Source organism: Bos grunniens, chromosome 4, assembly GCF_055505025.1.
Source record: "Bos grunniens cultivar Pamir isolate PY7600 chromosome 4, Bosgru_T2T1.0, whole genome shotgun sequence".
Classification (NCBI taxonomy): domain Eukaryota; kingdom Metazoa; phylum Chordata; class Mammalia; order Artiodactyla; family Bovidae; genus Bos; species Bos grunniens.
Window position 1 is genome coordinate 79,915,336 of NC_141168.1, and position 20,419 is coordinate 79,935,754.

Genomic DNA, 20,419 nt, shown 5'->3' on the forward strand with positions numbered 1-20,419 from the left:
CTTTTCTGATCCATCATTCTATGAATTGATGCTTCCTGGTGAACTAAACAAACAGGTGACATTGTTCTTGTGGGTTTTTTAAGGCTTATTTTCTGTGAAATGCTTTCCTTCCTCTTCCTCTAGCAGTAAAAGGGTAAGCTGGAGCTTTACACCTGAGTATGTGTTCCTTCCAAGGTAGTTAATTGGAAACATTGCCTGCCACAAAGTCACCTTTGTCTCCATTAGCTGCTAGAGCGCCATAGGCTTCTTGCTCAGAGAGTAAAAGCCTTGGAAGGAACCTGGGAGAGCATCTATGGTAACTCCCTCACTTTACAGATAATAAAATTGACCTTAAAGGGTTTGGTGACTCTCTATTCTGTCTCAGCTCCTAAACTATTAATAGATACTTATATATCCATACTAAAAGATACCTAAACTAGTAGATACTTCTAATGTTGGATTTTCTGATTTCACAAAAAAAGAAAAGAAAACTTCTGTATTTCATCTTTTATTTTTAAAGTATTAACCTAATAATAATGAATTAGACTACTGTAATCTTGGAAACATGTACTAATAGGTTTATGCAAATGTACTGAGAGGAAAGCCTCATTGATCAGGGTTTTGAAAGGGAGAAATCAAAGCTGTGTTTTTCTTAACAAATGTTAACTGACTTTCCCCTGAAGTATCCAAATTCTGAAGAAAATGAGAAAACTTCTAATTCCACTAGATTTTTCTGTTTTTCCATTTTGCCTCTTCAGTCTGAATCATTGATGGTACATTAGAAATTTATATTCAACCTGATAAGTACTTTTTTGAAATGCTTTAATCTTGCTTAATAAATAGTTACAAATTATTGCAATATTGAAATAGGGTCACTCTAAAGCTTGCCAATGGTTGGCTTACAATCACCAGACATGTTTGCAATATTACACACTGATTTTCCTTGTAAAAGCCTAACTGAAAGAGATTGTTACCATAATGTGTTGAAAACATTTCTGTTGCAAGCATGTGGCAGGTTGCAAAGGTTTTCATGAGCAGGATACTTCAGCTTGGTCTTTCACTGACTAACGAAAAATTTTAAACTCCCAACAGGTGCCCATATTGGCTACAAAAAAATAACCCAAACATTTTCTTTTTCATAGGAAGTTGTCCTTGAAGAAGGCACAATTGCTTTTAAAAATTGGGTTAAAACAGGCACAGATGTTTACAGACAGTTTTGGATATTTGATGTGCAGAATCCAGATGAAGTGACAGTTAACAGCAGCAAAATTAAAGTTAAGCAAAGAGGTCCTTACACATACAGGTGAGTCGCCAAAATACGTGGCACTCTTTCCTTGAACACAGGTATTTCTGAAAAAGCTTCCACTTGACAAATGTCATTGTACTGAAATGTACTTATTATTTTCTTACCATTAATATATATGGAAATATTTTGTTTCTGCCTACATAAAATCCTAATCTAAGGATTTAATGGTAATTAAAAAACAGGTTTTATTATGAATTTACCAGCATCAGTTAACTACCCTACATGTAACAAGTCACATGTGTTTTATACTTGTGGCATATATGTTTTAAAAACTCTGAAATATGCATCTAAATAGAAAAAAATCTATCAAAAATTTAAAAAATGAGTATTTTAAAATCTTAAAATTGAAAAGTGTAGGTACATGAGTAGTTTTAAAAGTATGGCTCCTGGACCAGCAGTATCAGCATCACCTGGGAACTAGGCAGAAATGCAAATTCTCAGGCCCTACCTTAGACCAAGTGAATCAGAGACCCTTGGTTTGAGACTGGTAATGAGTTTTACAAATACTCTGGGTGATTGTAGTACATAGTCAGTCTTGCTAACCACAGCATTAAACTTCTATGTAAGTAAAATACCTGCTTAGGATTTCTATTCAAACTATTTTTCAGGTCTTAAGAGTGTATTTATGCAGTAGTTTCATTCTTATATTTTCTCCAGTACAAAGACTGAATAAAAAATACCTTTATCTACATGCCTTAACCGTTTAACACATTTTGAATAGAATCTAAGATCCATCAGATGTAGGGGGAAATAATTAGCCAGAACTTTTCATTTTGTAAATTTAAAAATCAGACTGACACCAGGTAAGTTAAATGGTTTGTCCACAATGACAAAATCCTGGAAACTGGTAACTCCTAGATATTTGCATACATTTTCCCCCTATCAAAATTATAGATTGAAGTGCTAAAAACACTAACCTTAGCCAGGTATTAGGACATTTATAGACCCCATATGGGAACAGAATTAAGTCCTATTGTATCATTTGCTATATAAATATGATTTTTCAAGGATAATTACAACTAGTTATAGACAATAATCAAGTATTATCACAAAAGTTCATATTTGTAAAGATTTATAATTCATAGTTTTACTTTCTTACTTGTTTTAGGTAGTCTATAATTATATAATTTCTTTCCTCTCCATGCATTAATTTATTTCTATATCAGCAACTCTTGCTCAAATATAATGAAGTAACAGTAGTTGGGAGGGTGATGCCTGCTGCTGTAACATAATATATAAGCTGTAGAGTGCCATGGTACTATTCCATCCTAATAATTATCCCCATCTCCTGTCTTCAGACATATGTCTATGACTATTCACAACTCGGTCAAAGAAGTCTTGGTTTTCATTGTTACAGAAAATAATCTTACTTTCAGAAATATTAAAAAAATTTTTTTTCAGTCTTATACTTCTTAGATAACTATCAAAAACCTGATATAATAAGATATCTGAATATCTTATTCCAAAAAAACATGTACTCTGAAAATCTAGAACTCACGTATGACCTAATACAATCTAAGTATAACTGACTAAACTTCGTTATAGCTCAGTTGTTAAAGAATCCGCCTGCAGTGCAGGAGACCTGGGTTCAATTCCTGAGTTGGGAAGATCCCCTGGAGAAGGAAATGGCAACCCACTCTAGTATTCTTGCCCAGGAAACCCCATGGACAGAGGAGCCTGGCGGACTACAGTCCATGAGGTCTCAAGAGCCAGACATGACTTAGCGACTAAACCGCCAAACCATAACTGATTAAAAATCATACCCTGAGAGAATTGAATACATGTGATAAGAGAAAATAGGTGGTATTTGAGATCTGTCTCATCACAGGTTTTGCTTAATTTTTTTGCTTGTTTGTGTGTCGGGGGGTATGTTTTTACTTTTAAGGGTATTCATTGTGGAATGTAAAAAACAATCATAATGTAGAATCCTGTCCCAGTCCTGCTCTGGATAGGTGATAAGATACATATCTTATTCTTGGAGGCTAAAACCTTCATGATAAAAATAGAGTGGATTAGATATAATTCATTTACTTGGAGAAGCAATGAGGTGAGGGTTGGAGAAGTTGGATTTTCAGCTAAAGTATGTAAACAAACTCAAATTTATATAACAATTCTAAAGGAATCTCATGATGTTTTATGATGTTGCCAAAGGAATCCTTACTGTCTACCTAGATGCCCTAAATAATGGGAAAAACAATGGTTACCTTTCAGAAAAAGTTAATAGTTTGAGAGTCTTCCATGTGCTGAGGTGAATTTACTTCCTATCAATTACACCCTGAATTCAGTTGAAATTGGAAGTGGAAGAGGATGTCCCTCCTCAACAGAACCACACAGGCTTATTTGCCTTTTAGCTGCTGAAGTGAGCTTGATGAAACTTTGACAGGGTGTGACATGAGTCAAAGCATGAAACTTCCTGGATTGAGATGTTAGTTATGTATATCATCTCTATGAAGACCTGGTAACTCCTTCAGAATATTCTCAGATAGAACATTAATTTTTTAATTACTTTGCTTTGCCAGGAGTACATGGAAAACAAAATATGAAGCAATTTCCTCCCTTTAACCTTATTAACCAACACTCTGTAAAACCTGTGTACATTCTAATTTTTAAACAAAAACTTGAGTACTTATAATCTCTTTTTCAAGTACATTGTAAACACAGACCTCAGTTAGAAGGATTTTTTTTCTGTTAGTGAGTGCCATCTGCTGGTATAATGTAAGTACAACTAAGTAAACTACAATTTGGGTCACAATTATGGCTCAGGTGGTAAAGAAGCCACCTGCAATGCGGGAGACCTGGGTTCGATCCCTGGGCTGGGAAGATACCCTGGAGAAGGGAAAGGCTACCCACTCCAATATTCTGGCCTGGAGAATTCCATGGACTGTATAGTCCATCGGGTCGCAAAGAGTCAGACACCAATGAGTGACTTTCAGTTACTTACACTTACTTATATTGCTATTATTTCAATTATATAAATATAAATGTTCCTGAAAATTATTTTAATTTTAAATATGAATATGTAATATCATTTTAACATATAACTATCTAATATAAAAGAGTAACTGATTAGTAATAGATTCTCCAGGATGATGTCTCACATATTTATATTCTTTGTATGTCTACACTACTCCAAGGAGAATAAACAATAAAGAGCTTGATGAAATTGTATTAGAAATAATATATATTTCCATATTTTTGTGAATTCTCTTTTTAAAGAATGTAAAAAATAATTTCTTCATTCAAAACTATTTACCAAGAACTTATCCATGTACCAGACACTGCTTGGGGATACAAAATACTCATAATACCTATGGCATAGGAACCTACATTTTTATTATACTTGATTGAAATCAGGTCAGGCTTTTCTGGTTGGTTTTGTTTTTTCTATTTCAGTCCCATATTTTGTCAATTTTTATCTTAGATAACAACAAATAACTATTAGATCACATGATAGAGACATTCGGATATATGATAGAGCAGTGAATAATGTACACCTTATTTCATCTCAGTAAATATCTTGTATGTACAAAATATTTTTTTCCCATGATATTACCCTTCACCACATTCCTAGAAAGTAGTTGGTACTCTGCCTAGAGATTACAGCCAGGAGCTCAGAACTAGTAACTATTCCATACATGGGGTAGGGTTGGAGAGGAATTGATCTGTGATGTGGAAATATATTGTTAGTTATCTTTGCTGCTGATACTGCTAAGTCGCTTCAGTCGTGTCCGACTCTGTGTGACGCCATAGACGGCAGCCCACCAGGCTCCCCCATCCCTGGGATTCTCCAGGCAAGAACACTGGAGTGGGTTGCCATTTCCTTCTCCAATGCAGGAAAGTGAAAAGTGAAAGTGAAGTCGCTGAGTCTTGTCTGACTCTTAGTGACCCCATGGACTGCGGCCCACCAGGCTCCTCCGTCCATGGGATTTTCCAGGCAAGAGTGCTGGAGTGGGGTGCCATTGCCATCTTTAACTTTCATTAAAATAATGAAAATTATAGCCAAGCCAGTGATAGAAAGGCTATTTACTTTGAACAGTCCTTCTAATATAAGAAAATGGGCTCATAATATTCCCCTGCTTCAACTTCTGTATTTTCCCCTCACCCTCAAGATAAAAGGTGAACATCTGAATGTAGAATGCAATCCTTTAGTCTTTGAAATATTGCTCATTTCAGTGGCTGTGTTTTCTACCACCCCCTTCCTCAGACACTGTAAACCAACCATGTTGAAACATGTTATTTACCATGTTCTTACTTATCCTATATGTTCTACCATATTTTACCAAGTTAAAGTTCTATCTTTCACTCAAACCACTTATATGGAATTGTATCCTGTCCATTATCCCACCATAACCATCCCAAGCCTGGGTTTGTACCTATTCTGTCTTCTCACAGAATCTGTGTAACCTCCTATAATAACATGTATTCCTTCTCCCCTGGTATGTACATCTAAGACCTTCCTTCTCTAATTTGCTAGAGTCTCACCATCAGCTTGCTTATCCTTTTTGTCTACTTGTTTAGCATAATTTCTGACACAGTCTAGTCTATGTACTTAAAATTATTTGTTGCAAGAATGAATGACATTCATTTGAAACAATGCTTTTGAGTTTTAGTTCCTCCTGTTTTTCAGAGTTCGTTATCTAGCCAAGGAAAATATAACCCAGGACCCTGAGACCCACACGGTCTCTTTCCTGCAGCCCAATGGCGCCATCTTTGAACCCTCGCTATCAGTTGGAACTGAGGATGACACATTCACCATTCTCAACCTGGCTGTAGCAGTGAGTAGACAACAGCAAAATTACTGATTTTGAAATCCTCTAGAACCCAACTGTAAATAATCTCATGATTAAAACTGCAATTAGATATCTTTTTTTTTTTCATTTTTATAAAAATGCTTTCTTATGTTATTATTTTGAATTACGATCATTTGGAAAGATGACAAGATGATAGAATAAACAACTGAAGACTGATTAGAAGACCACTTAGAGTGTATCATTTTAAAAAGGATTTATGGGGCTTCCCTGGTGGCTCAGTGATAAAGAATCCACTTGATAATGCAGGAGACATGAGTTCAATCCCTGGTCCAGGAAGATCCCACATGCCTCAGAGCTGCTAAGCCTGCGCACCGCAACTGTTGAGCACGTGTTCTAGAGCTGGGGAGCCGCAACCACTGAGCCCACATGCCTCAGCTACTAAAGTCTGCACACCCGAGAGCCCATGCTCTGCACCAAGAGAAGCCACCACAATGAGAAGCCCGTGCACCACAACTAGAGACTGGCCCTGCTCAAGGCAACTAGAGAGAAGCGTGCACAGCAATGAAGACTCAGCACAGCCAAAATAAATCACTAATGAAATAAATAAGTAAAATTTGTCAAAAAGTAGGACTTAACTTTGAAACTCCTCTTCCTGTGGCCCACACAACCACAGAAAAATGTAATCATTAAGAGATGAAGAAATAATATACTTTAGTCCTGGCTAGATTTGGCAGTCATTTTAAAGATAGCTGGAAATTGTTTTATTCAGTTTAATTCTTGTATTTATATTTATTTGTTAAGAAAGTGATATTGCAGTTGGTGTCTTAAACCATGATTTTTTTTTTTTTTTTTTTTGCAGGCTGCACCACAGCTGTATCCAAATACATTTATGCAAGGAATACTCAATTCATTTATCAAAAAGTCCAAATCTTCTATGTTTCAAAACAGAACTTTGAAAGAACTATTGTGGGGCTATACGGATCCATTCTTGAATTTGGTTCCATATCCTATTACTACTACAATTGGTGTGTTTTATCCTGTGAGTAACAATTATAAATGTTGATACTGTTTGACTTTAACTGGATAAATATAATCACATTGGCAATTCATAAGTTTATCATTCAGTGTGTTAAACCCTATTTCAGATCTCAGAATACATACCATAAGTTTTAAAAAATCTCTACCTCACATGGATTTAGCTTTCCTAGTTGGGAAAATTTACTTATCTGAATTTGACAATTAAGTTTAAGATTAAGAAGTGGAAACTTGATTAAATGGCCACTTCTTAATCTTAAACTTAATTGTTATAAGGTGCTAAGAGTTTGAATACTGTTTTTGGTTTTGGTTTCCTGTCTAAAAAAAAAAAAGTTTAAGCTGTATTTTATTTTTGTTAATTATATTCATCATATCATTCTTTAAAAATTGTTTCAGTGTAAATTTAAAAGTCACCTTAAATTGTACACAAGATTGATACATCAGCATGTTGTATTCTCTCGGATTTAGTTGGTAAGAACTTCTGTGAGTGAGTGCAGTGCTCAGAGCTGATAAGAACTTCTATCTACAAACTCATGAAATGGCAGTTTGGAGATAAAAAGTGAATTTGGTGATGTACTTAGTTATGGCAGAATGTTCTGAATTACAAATAGGACAAGGTGACTATTGCATGGAAAATTTTACTGTGATTCCTTTTGGCACTATATGAGATATTAATTATATTTTGCAGTTCATTGTTATTTTACTTTAGATGGTTTTTAGCGTTGCAAGTTCATATATCAATCAAATATGAATACAGAAAGCCTTAAGGGAGATAAATTCAGTTACTATTATTTCACTCACATATTCTTATTTCTTTCCTCAGCTAATTCTGTTGTTAATTTTGTGCACTTCGTCTTAGTAACTACTTAGAGATCATAACATTGGACAATGTCCAGACATTGGTCATTTTTCTCATAGGTTTTGTTCACTCTCGCCTCACCTCAATATATCAGGAGTAGTGATCAAAATGGCCTTTCTGGATTAAATAAAACAGAGAGCGCTAGAATTTGATCACGACAGCTTTGGCATTTGTTATCTTACTTTGTCTCGGCATCTAGCACTTATTTTTAGTCACCTTTTGTATTCTGTCTTTTTAAAATATTAAAGACCAATAATTTTGAAACTATTGCATGTATATTTAAAATCGTATGAAATAATTATGAACAACCACTGAGAAATGTGAGTTAATTACATATTTAATAACTTGGAAAGTATGGTTTGTTGTAGAAGTAATTGTTTCTTGTATCTCTTCAGTACAATAATACTGCGGATGGAATTTACAAAGTTTTCAATGGAAAGGACGACATAAGCAAAGTTGCTATAATTGACACATACAAAGGCAGAAAGTAAGTATCCAGGCAAAGTGTGTGTCACTAGGATACTCTAAGGCAGGCAAGAAATTTATTTACCAGCTGGTAAAGCACAGGCACAACCTGTGGGACAGAGCTGTTTGTATCTCAGCCCTAGAAACTCCCTAGGTCTACCAGGCATTAATCCTTTAGTTGTAATGACTGGTCACACTAGTGCATTTTTGCTGAGTATCAGCCCCACTGGAGGGTTCACCTTTATGAACAAGTTCTCTTACATAAAGAAATCTAAAGGGACTACTTCCATCTCTGCTGCATAACCGGTATTATCTTACACGCAACAATGACATAAATGAAAATGAGGAAAATCAATATATCAACTCATCATCTAGCAAGTCAGAATACAGACATCTTACTGTTTCTTTTTTAACTGAGCATGTCAAAAAACATCATTCATTCCAGGGAGATGATTAAATGTACCTATAAAGATGAATGTTCAATGAATCCATGTGAACATTTTCATGACTTGTCCCTTAAAAATTTTCCTGAAATAATTTTCTATATTGATAATTCAGCTTTTTAAACCATTGTAATGCAAAAAATGGAATTATTATTTCCTGTTCCAAAACTGACATATTAAACCTGAAAATAAAGTGTACACTTCCTATGAACTAGTAGTAGAATGAGATATGTTCACATACCCATGATTTCCTACTTCTCCCAAGTTCCTGCCTGTTTATGTGCAGTACACCTAATCTGTCATCTAGCTAAAATACAAAGAAGCCCAATAAACATCAATGGGGAAAAGCTTTTCTCCTCAAAGTTGAAATTACAGTTTTAAGATCAGTAATTCCTGACAAAGAATAAAGTGATCAAAATCAAAAGAGATGAAATATTTTTATGATTAAGTAACCATTACTTCACACTGAGTGTGTCCCTAAAAATTGCCTAAAACAGTTAAATACGCACTCATGTAGACTTTTCATCTACAGAGTTCACAGTCTTTTATCATTTTGAAAATTCTAATGGAGGAAAACAAACACTTCTAAATGTTCATTTTAGGGAAATCACATCTCTGTATATTGAGGAAAGTGAGAATTTCTTGCATTTCAATATTACCAGTTTTTAAGGAGAGTTACTAAATGCTCCAAATTGGAGTAAGAATTTCATTTAAGATTATGATAAGGTTAACTTAACCAACTGAACATGACTGACAGCTTATTCTGTTTAAAAAAGAAGCAATAGCTTGCCTTGACATCTTACTGGATGGTATGTTAGAGTCACAAAACCATTTTTCCATCACCAAAAAGTGGTTGAGCATACAGAGAAACTATAACTACTGTTGTTTTCATTATTTCCATATATAAATATACACACACATGTATATTTTATGTAGATACCAGAATATAAATTAATAAACTTCATCCTGCTTTAATGCCAGCTCATGCAAGAGTTGAGAGGAAAAGTATATATTGATTTTCTACATGTTTCTAAATCTCTATTAATCAAACATCTCTTTCCTTTTCCACATTCTACTCTTTTCTCTCATAATGAGTTTATATCAGTTAACCATTTAGTATCTTCCTCCTCAGCTGGACACTTCAACATAATATGAAATACTCCATTTCTCCCACTGGAGCACCAACAAAAAACTTTCTTGAAGTAGACATCTAAATGTCTGATATGTGTTTTTAAATTTTCTTTTTGCAGAACTTTATCTTTTCCAAGTTGTTCCTAACTACCAAATTTTGGCAGCTTTTATTTTATAATCTAGCTACTTAGTGTTATCAAGCTCTTCCTTTATCTCAACAAGATGCCGGCTTCAAACAATACATAGACCAAATGACTTAGAACATTTCTTAAACTTAGCACCTGTCACATCTAGTCTAATTAATTGTTATTATTTCTGCAGAAATACTGACTCATAATAGACAATGTAATATGAGAAGGTGCTCCTGAAATGAGACTGATCATTTTCTTTTTCTTTTTTTAATTCCTAAGGAATCTCTCCTATTGGTCAAGTTATTGTGACCTGATTAATGGTACAGGTAAGGACATCTGTTTTGTGGTAATATCACAATGAAACCACCTTCTTTCTCCCACAAATCTTCCATCATATCTACAATGTTCTGGGGGTTGAGGATATGCATTTACTTATCTTTGTATCCCTACAACATAATTCAGAGTCTCTATACTTATATATAGGCTTATTAAATATCAGTCTAATGTGATGGGATTTCTGAATATTAACCATTGAAGATAAGCCTTTACTGCATTCCTTGGGAAATGTTTGCTTCGTAAAAGCTTTACTTAAGTGAACTTCCTTCCTGGCCACAGAAGTAAGGGGGTAGAATATTTTAGAGTAGTAGTTACTGTTTGCACGTTTTGGAAATACTATATAAGCTATGACAAACCAAGACAGCATATTCAAAAGCAGAGACATGACTTTGCCGACAAAGGTCCGTCTAGTCAAACCTATGGTTTTTCCATTAGTCATGTATGAGTGTGAGAGTTGGACCATAAAGAAAGCTGAGTGCAGAATTGATACTTTTGAACTGTGGTGTCGGAGTAGACTCTTTTTGAGAGTCCCAAGGACTGCAAGGAGATCAAACCAGTCAATCCTAAAGGAAATCAGTCCTGAATATTCATTGGAAGGACTGATGCTGAAGATGAAACTCCAATACTTTGACCACCTGATGCAAAGAACTGACTCCTTAGAAAAGATTCTGATGATGGGAAAGTTTGAAGGCAGGAGGAGAAGCGGACGGCTGAGGATGAGATGGTTGGACGGCATCACCAACTTGATGGACACAAGTTTGAGCAAGCTCTGGGAGTTGGTGATAGACAGGGAAGTCTGGCATGCTGCAGTCCATGGGATCACAAAGAGTCGGACAAAACTGAACTGAATAGTTTAAAACTTAAAGAATTAAAAAATCAAGATAAATACAAAAGTAAAACTTGTGTCCAAGTGCAGGTTTCGATATGAGGCAGAATCAGAGACGTTCAAGGCTGAACACAGATTTTGAATGAGATGATTAAAATGAGAAAGAAAACAACAACAATAAAACACAGCTGCATCTGTACTAACCATGAGAAATGTATGCAAAAATAACTGTGAATTAGAGCTGGGAAGAAAGAAGGTACTAGGACTTTAGATTCAGAGTGTGATAGATCCAGTTTATTATTCTCCTTAAGGAAAAGCAAAGTACACATATGCCTATTAGTTTAAGCATTAAAATTTTAAAAAGTAATAGGAATAAAATACCATTAGGTATTTAAAATCAAAGGTGATCTTCCAGCTACTAAGAAGCAGAAGCAGAATATTGTGCATGTAAAGTTGATAAGGTAACACTTTAGAAGAATGTAACACAATGAAGAAAAAAATATTATACATAAAGTACATAAAAGAAAATAAGAAGGAAACATAGAGAACATTCATTTTCACAAAGGTATTGCTGAGTTTCACAGGTTTATTTAATTTTGTTTACACTCTGCTAAAACAACAAACAAACAAAAAAAACACCAGTAAAACCACCGCTGAATTTGCTTCGCAACACTTTAGAGTCATGCTGATGGGTGAAGAAATCCTTTCCAAGTAGCTCATTTCTGTAAATAGTCAACTGTCCCAATACCACTAACTTTAATTTCATAAGCATACACTTCAGTCCTTAAGAGAAAAATATAGTGTGCTTCTCCTAAATAGTAAACTATTGCTTATGGGCTTAAATCTTAGTCTAAAACAAAAAAATAGAGCAGTTTTAAAACAGTAATAAGAGGATCCATTAATGACAGTAACATATACATAGAATCAAGCATGAAATTAAAAGTATCTGAGAAGAAAATAACAGTAAAACAAACTAGGAGCAAAGATTGACTGGGTAGACCAGGGACTCTGATGGGAGATTCTTGGTCACAGTACTAGAAAAAGAGACTGCTGCTGCTGCTGCTAAGTCACTTCAGTTGTGTCTGACTCTGTACGACCCCATAGACAGCAGCCCACCAGGCACCCCCGTCCCTGGGATTCTCCAGGCAAGAACACTGGAGTGGGTTGCCATTTCCTTCTCCAATGCATGAAAGTGAAAAGTGAAAGTGAAGTTGCTCAGGCGTGTCCGGCTCTTAGCGACCCCATGGACTGCAGCCCACCAGGTTTCTCCGTCCATGGGATTTTTCCAGGCAAGAGTACTGGAGTGGGGTGCCATTGCCTTCTCTGAGAAAAAGACTAATGAAATGTAAATGGATCCAAGTTGATTTTTAAATCATGATTTAGAAGTACTTCCTCTATCTTCTTCATTAAGTTTAAAGACATAAAATGAAAATATTTATTTATATTTGAATGTATTTTAAAAAAAGAGAGCCCTGCTAGTATCAGCTATGTTATGGTCATGGCTCTTGGTAGTTACTGGTGTCATTACAACATAATCTTTGATGATATTTCCGATGGTTTTTAAAGATTTTCAATGTACTCTTTTCCATTAATGGCTAAGGTGTTGGGACAGCAGTTGTAGGCAAGGCCCATTCAGGGACCTATTTGGGGAATTTAACCTTCAGTATCCCATTCTCTCAATGTCTCTATCAGGTTCACTGAGATCCTCTGTTATATTTCACCTATCACAAAAATGTAAGTGAAATGTAATAAAATCACAAGGTCAGAGCCGTTACCAGAAAAAGAGTATGGTATTCATAACTGAAGGGTAGGTCTTACTGTTTTGAACAAACACATTCAGTGGTGGCTCATGATTGGTGATATTCATTTGTGGAGCAAACGGAGGAATTATCTAGCTATTTTTTCTTACATCCAGTGTGTACTATGGAGCACAACCGTAGTAAAGATTTACTAAGCTCAAAAAATGCCCTTTTTAGTTTGATGTGTACATTTTCCAACCATTTGTGTGAAATTGTTTAGTGATTTAAAAAATATTGATCAGCCATAAGGGTAGGTGAATGGATCGCTATTAAAAGTACAAACAACATTTACAAAAATGAGTTTTAAAGGAATCTCAAGATTAAAAAATTGCTATTCTACTGATAGATGGAAGATTTAAAAACATAAAATTGCAGTTTTAACAACGTAATTTTGACATTTTTAAAAACTTTCATCTGTACTTATGGAATGGGAAAATTTAATATGAAACAGAATACCAATGACTACGTATAGTATACAGTCTTATTAGATATGGTAGCTGCTAGCTACATCGGAGAAGGCAATGGCACCCCACTCCAGTACTCTTGCCTGGAAAATCCCATGGATGGAGGAGCCTGCTGGCTGCAGTCCATGGGGTTGCTAAGAGTCGGAAACAACTGAGCGACTTCACTTTCACTTTTCACTTTCATGCATTGGAGAAGGAAATGGCAACCCACTCCAGTATTCTTGCCTGGAGAATCCCAGGGACGGGGGAGCCTGGTGGGCTGCCGTCTATGGGGTCGCACAGAGTCGGACACGACTGAAGCAACTTAGCAGCAGCAGCAGCAGCAGCTACAGGTCACAATTCAGCAGCACTTGAAACACAGCTAGTACAAACTGAAATACGGTAAGTATAAACACTGGATTTTCAGAAATTTGTTAATTTTTCTATGTTAAAATGATGGTATTTTTGATATATGGGGTTAAACAACATATACTTGATACATTTCTTTTTTCATCTTTAAAATGCAGTTACTGGAGAATTTTAATTTTATATATACAGTTTGCATTATATCTCTCTTAACCATGCTGGAATCAAGATTTCTAGATTTGTCTAAGATGCACTCTTTCCATCTAATCCCTTGCCACTGGTTTGGTTTTTAAACAGATGCAGCCTCATTTCCACCTTTTGTTGAGAAGACAAGGGTATTGCAATTTTTCTCCTCTGATATTTGCAGGTAAGAGAAAGACAATGATGTATTTTTCCAAGTCAGAATTCTTTCTCTAAGTGATAAAACACAGACCAAGAAACTCATGCTTATTAATCATGTTATTTGAGAAAAAGAAAATACTTTTAGGGACTTTTTTCCTGATCTATTAAGAATAAATACAATGTGAAATTCATGATGTATTTATGCCCTGCAGAAGGTAACGGCAAACCACTCCAGTATTCTTGCCTAGAGAATCCCATGGACAGAGGACCATGGTGGGCTACAGCCCATGGGGTTGCAAAGAGTTGGACACAACTGAGCCACCAATACATACATACACACACACACACACACACACACAATGTATTTATGAGTCTTTAAAATTTGATGTAGAAGGACGTTGTGTATAATGCAAATCAGTTTCTTTTTATTATTTTTAAGAACTACTTTTTTCATTCTTTTTCTAAATTAGCAGTAAGAGTGATAACAGTCAAATCTAGAAAGGCATGCCCAGTCTTTGTAAAGAAGAGGATACCACAAACACAGAACCATGTCCATGTGCCCCACTGACCATACAGCATATTTTCAAATTGATGGGGGCCCAGTAGCCATCACGCAAGCGCTGGCGTCTATCCTTGAATGCTCACCTGGTTTCTTAACACTGTTTCGTAAAGCAAGCATAATATCTCTGAATCTTTTTCCTTATCTGTAAAATTGAAGAGAACAGCATTTCTTCAAATAGTCAACTGGAGATTAGAAAATATTTAATCCATAAATGAAACTAACTGTGAGGAATGCCTTAATTGTAAATACTCCACGGTAATTCACAAGCAAAAATATTTCTCAGAAGCGTTTGAAAACAAAGATAAGAATAGCTCATACTCAAGTATTAAGTTCTAGTGTGTCTTAAAATTTTGCAAGTTTTTTTTTTCCTAAAAGGTAAGGATTCTAATAAGATTATATCTAATTTTTCTAATTTAAGGCAGCAATAGTATTAATTTAAATATAAGATAAAACAAATTTCCACAACGAAGTGTAGATTCCCAGAATGAAGCTCTTTCTTATCTGTATTCAGGTCCATCTATGCTGTGTTTGGAGCTGAAATAAATCTGAAAGGAATCCCTGTGTATAGATTTATTCTTCCATCCTTTGCTTTTGCATCTCCATTTCAAAATCCAGACAACCACTGTTTCTGCACAGAAAAAATCGTCTCAAAAAATTGTACCTTATATGGTGTGCTAGACATTGGCAAATGCAAAGAAGGTGAGTACAAGTTCTCAGTGTCACAATCCATGGCATAATTTGCATTATCCTTTAAAATGTAAACTTCACCCAGGATTCCTTTCCACCAGAAATATAAAGTGAGAAAGCAATAAGGGCAGAAAGTAAGAGTGATGGTAGGATATTTTTGTTTTGATGTTTGTCTTGCTTCAGGGTCTCAGTTATTTTCGTGTTCCAAAAGTTAGTTTTTATTAGGTATAATCATGCTTATCGATACTTCCCGTGCTACTTGGAAAATGTCTCTTTAGGTCTTTTGCTCATTTTTAAATGGTTTATTTATGTTTTTTGAGTTGCGTGAATTCTTGTATATTTTGGATGTTAATCACTTATGGGATACGTGTTTTGGAAGTATTTTCTCCTACCCGTTTCATTTCTGACCATTTCTTTTGCTGTGCAGAATGGCTGTGCTCCTTTTAGATGTAGGGTAAAATGAAAATAGTTTGCAGAATACTTTGAGCATCCCAACTTGTCCATCTGACATTTTTCTTATTCTAATCTAGAATCTGTAAATAAAATAAGTATATTTTAGGATGTCTCTGAAACAAAAATTGATTCAAACATGGCATCTGGAGTCTATCTTATTTTGCTTACCTTCTTCATGTTAGAGTGGGTGAGAATAAAGAAAGAAAAGCCTCTTTAAATAAATTCTCAGTCCAAAGACATTTTACAGCCTGAAACATGAGGGTATATGGTTGTAACTTTGTGTTCAGTAGCTAAGCTTTACATATTGAAAACACCTAAGGTGAAAATAAACACCTTAAGGGATGAACAACAGACATTAACTAAATAGTCAGTAGGATGATGTAGAAGTTTACATTTTATTTTTGTTCAAAAGTGATCAGATACTATAATTTTCCCTCACTCTCATCCCCTGATTAGATTTCAAAGCCAAATTTGCATTTCTTTTTTTAAATTATAAAGCTTTGTTTTCAAGGAAATCTTTCCTAGGTGGTATATGAAATGAGGAAAATGATTTATCCCAACTGTCTCTTAAAACTTGCTTTCAGGAAAACCTGTGTACATTTCACTTCCTCATTTTCTACATGGAAGTCCTGAACTTGCAGAACCTATTGAAAGCTTAAGTCCAAATGAAGAAGAACATAGCACGTACTTAGATGTTGAACCTGTAAGCAAATACTTTATTGATCGGATTTATTTTATAAAAATGAAGAAAAAATTAAATTATCTCCTTTCTATCAGTCACATTTAGTCACATTTATTGTACTCCATTCTTAATAAATTACTTATTTTTACTTCAAGGAAAATTACAGTGATTTCTTCCTGTTGTTGCTTATGAAATGTCAAGATAATTTTAGTTTTTCAGTAAAGGTCAGGAATAATGAAAATCATTCTATTTGGATTAAAATGATTTTATATGTTACTCTTTCAAATGTACTTTATTCTTAACTGCAAATATTGCTTATATGAAGGGACCCTGTAGATCATGAGGGATTAAAAATTTTTTATGGGTATACATGCACTTGAGGCAAGATCAAATATATTTCTTACTGTCAAGAAAAATCTATTAAGTCCCTATAGTTTAATAGTTTCAATTTTTCATTTATATTAATATTCCCCTTTTCAACAGCTAAATGAAATGTCAGGACTTTAGTAGTCATATTTTAGTTTAAATGATGACAGAAGTAACATTAAAATTATACTGATGATACATGGATTCTGACTGAGTATGTATTTAAATTCCAGGATATATTTTGTCAAATGAGTTTTAGATTTCACTACTATTGATGTCATTACTAATTCCCAAAAAGCAATTCAAGTAAACATCACAAATCTAACTAAACCTTGACATTAGGTTGGGCAAGGATATATCTGTATACACATAGGCATATACTCATAGTAATATTCAATATGTCTGATTAAGTCCAATTAATAAATAACAAATTTCACAGGTTCAAGTAGTACACTTTCACCTTAGGCTCTACATAACAAAAATAAGGTCTGGATATTATAAAAGAATGTTTTTAAAATAAGTTGGTAATTAGTTTGTTCTCTTTTTAGATAACTGGATTTACTTTACGGTTTGCAAAACGGCTGCAGGTCAACATGCTGGTCAAGCCAGCAAAAAAAATTGAGTGAGTTTCTTAAACAAGTTTTATTTCGATTTTTCAAATTTTCTTGTAAGATGCGGATATATCTATCAAAGGAGATGGAAATAAAATTTCAACTTCTGTTTGGCTTAATGTCATTAAATAATTATCAAATGCTTATAACTGTCATTTGTAATTTAGAATTACATCTAATGTGTAGTGAAATGGTACTTACCCATATTTTGGAATGAGTATTTCTGGTATTTCTCTCTTTGCTAACTGTCCAAATATTTTTATGACAATAGTTTCAGCATTCATATTTTAGTTTCCTGGGTAGAATTTGTTTAAAGGAAAAATACATACTTAGAAAAAGTCACTCTAATTAAAATTAGATGGCTTTCCTATGGTTCAGTGCTTAAGAGTCCACCTTGCACTGCAAGGGACGCTGGTTTGATACCTGATACGGGAAGATCCCACAGGCCTCTGGGAAACTAACCCCTGCGCCACAACAACTGAGCCTGTGCTCTGGAGCTGTTGAGTCGTAACCACTGAGCCCATATGCAGCAGCTACTGAAGCCTGCGCTCCTGGAGCCTGTGCTCCACAACAAGAGAAACCACTCCAATGATAAGCCCGTGCACAGCAACTACAGAGTAGCCCCTGCTGGCCGCAGCTAGAAAAGGCCCACGTATGGCAACGAAGACCCAGTGCAGCCACAAATAAATAAATATTTTTAAAAATCTGTATTAAAAAGATGTGTATGTAGGAAAGATGTCTGAGAAACAGCAATATTAAAATTTAAATGCATTTCATTACAGGGGAAACAAAGCACGTAACTTAACCAGGTTGTAAAAGCAACTAATTTCTGAACATTTATTTTCACTAGTAATTACTAATATCTGTCATATGTGTATAGCATATTAGTATATATTTTCATACTTATTTTCAATGTTTATTACAGAGCATTAAAGAATCTGAAGCACAACTATATTGTCCCTATTCTTTGGCTTAATGAGGTTAGTATTTTTATCTATTAGTCACTAAAAACAGTAAGCTTAATACACAGAAAAAGTTTTTGATGTTTGAAAATTAAATACACACACACACACACAGTATTTGAACTTGTTTTTCCATTGTATCTATGGGTGAGTTTATATATTATTAATTATATAATTAATTATTTTTTAAAACAAGTCATACAGAAGTATCAGGATTATGTTAGACTTAAGTCTAACTTTTATGAAAATAAAAATACTTCATAATACATTTATTAGATAATTTTTCTTGTCATAGTACATGTGTTAGGAAAGAGTCATGAAAATATTAAACTCCAAATAACTCAATATGAGCCTTGTAGTGCTAATAAAACCACCCAAGCTTATAATGGGCAAATTAAGAGTAGATGTAGGCTGTCTATCTAGTGCCTGACAAGATATTTTAAATATAAATCATGGAACCGATAAACCACAGAATTAGGAAATGCATTGCATAAGCCTTTAGAGGATAGAAACAGTTGAGTTTTGCCATTTCCTTCTGTCACTAAGAAGCAACCTCTGGGAAACTGGAGAATATTTCAGTAAGACTGCTATACCGATCAATGAAATCAGTATATTCAATAACACTAGATAACATGTTTAAAGGAAGGAATATTCTCTCTCTCTCTCTCTCTAAATATTCTACCTGGGCATTTACTGTGTTCTTTGACATACAAAGAGAATTCCAACAGGCTTGTCTTGCAGATAAAGATGACTGACATTCGTGTGCTGTTTCGATAAAAGTGATACACATAAGTGGAGAGTTTTGAGTATTCTGCTCTCAAACCTACTCAAATAACATCATTTATTAACTTGATTACAGACTGGTACCATTGGTGATGAGAAGGCGGAAATGTTCAGAAATCAAGTGACTGGGAAAATAAACCTCCTGGGCCTGGTAGAAATCGTCTTGCTCAGTGTTGGTGTGGTGATGTTTATTGCTTTCATGATTTCATATTGTGCATGCAGATCAAAGAGAGTAAATTAAGTAAGTATATAACAGAAACCATATATTACTTCAGTAACATTAAATATTACTTGTTTTCATTTTATCAAAACAGTTATAAACTAGGCTGCAAATATTAATGAACATGTCTAGTCAACTATCATTTTTAATATATTCTTGAAACTTTGAGACACTTAATGCAAGTTAAAATGAAGACTGAATGAGTACTTAGGCTTATCAATATTAAACAGATCACTATATTTCATCTTTATTTTGGGAGGAAATGGGCTAAACTGTGAAGGTGTTACCTTTGAAAAGTTAGAATGCTGCACCAAAGCTATACATGTACTCAATTTTTATTTCTTAATTATTTCTAGATAGTTATTTTAAAAATCACAAATAATTTAATATATCTGACTAGGAAACGTTATGTGAAACTGAAAATGGCAGCTATTTGGGAAGACTGAAATTTATAAGGGAAAAGAAAATAAAAAGTAAAATTAGATAAGCTATAAAATAATGAGAATTAAAGAGTCACTAAATGGTAGAGATAAAATCAGATAAAAATATGCTATTTTTAAATGCAAATAGCATATTAATATAAAAACAGAGCTGCTGCATATAGACATGCTGTCCAAAATCATGACATGCACCCTAGATGTTCCATGTGGAAGCCCTGATGAATGATTATAATTTAGGAACTAGAATTAAATGAGTACAAGAAAAGAGAATAAAGTTGAACTCACTAAAACCAAATAATTAGAGTTTAAAGGAAAAATCAGATAAATATGGATGGATGAGTTTTAGCAAAACTAAAGAGGGAGTTCAGGCCTCTGTATTTTAAATATTAGTACCCGTGTCCCCTTGTACACAGAGGAGTGTATACCAGACCCTATTTTCTC

At 34.4% G+C, this 20,419-nt stretch overlaps 1 protein-coding gene and 1 long non-coding RNA gene across 52 annotated transcripts in view; one reads left to right on the forward strand and one right to left on the reverse strand.

The window, feature by feature from the left end:
- The window catches only part of LOC147374431 (platelet glycoprotein 4), a 381,790-nt gene that overhangs the window by 358,093 nt on the left and 3,278 nt on the right, over positions 1–20,419 (forward strand). For all 50 annotated transcript variants that reach the window (XM_086398520.1, XM_086398530.1, XM_086398551.1 and 47 more), the window contains 11 exons: positions 1,122–1,282; positions 5,913–6,060; positions 6,896–7,075; positions 8,326–8,417; positions 10,380–10,426; positions 14,168–14,237; positions 15,286–15,473; positions 16,499–16,617; positions 17,511–17,584; positions 18,499–18,553; positions 19,395–19,559. In XM_086398520.1, coding sequence (XP_086254646.1) covers positions 1,122–1,282; positions 5,913–6,060; positions 6,896–7,075; positions 8,326–8,417; positions 10,380–10,426; positions 14,168–14,237; positions 15,286–15,473; positions 16,499–16,617; positions 17,511–17,584; positions 18,499–18,553; positions 19,395–19,559 — 1,299 coding nt within the window. The remainder of the gene's footprint in view (positions 1–1,121; positions 1,283–5,912; positions 6,061–6,895; positions 7,076–8,325; positions 8,418–10,379; positions 10,427–14,167; positions 14,238–15,285; positions 15,474–16,498; positions 16,618–17,510; positions 17,585–18,498; positions 18,554–19,394; positions 19,560–20,419) is intronic.
- LOC147374434 (uncharacterized) overlaps positions 1–20,419 on the reverse strand; it is a 288,128-nt gene that overhangs the window by 42,256 nt on the left and 225,453 nt on the right. The gene's annotated exons all lie outside the window — the stretch shown is intronic.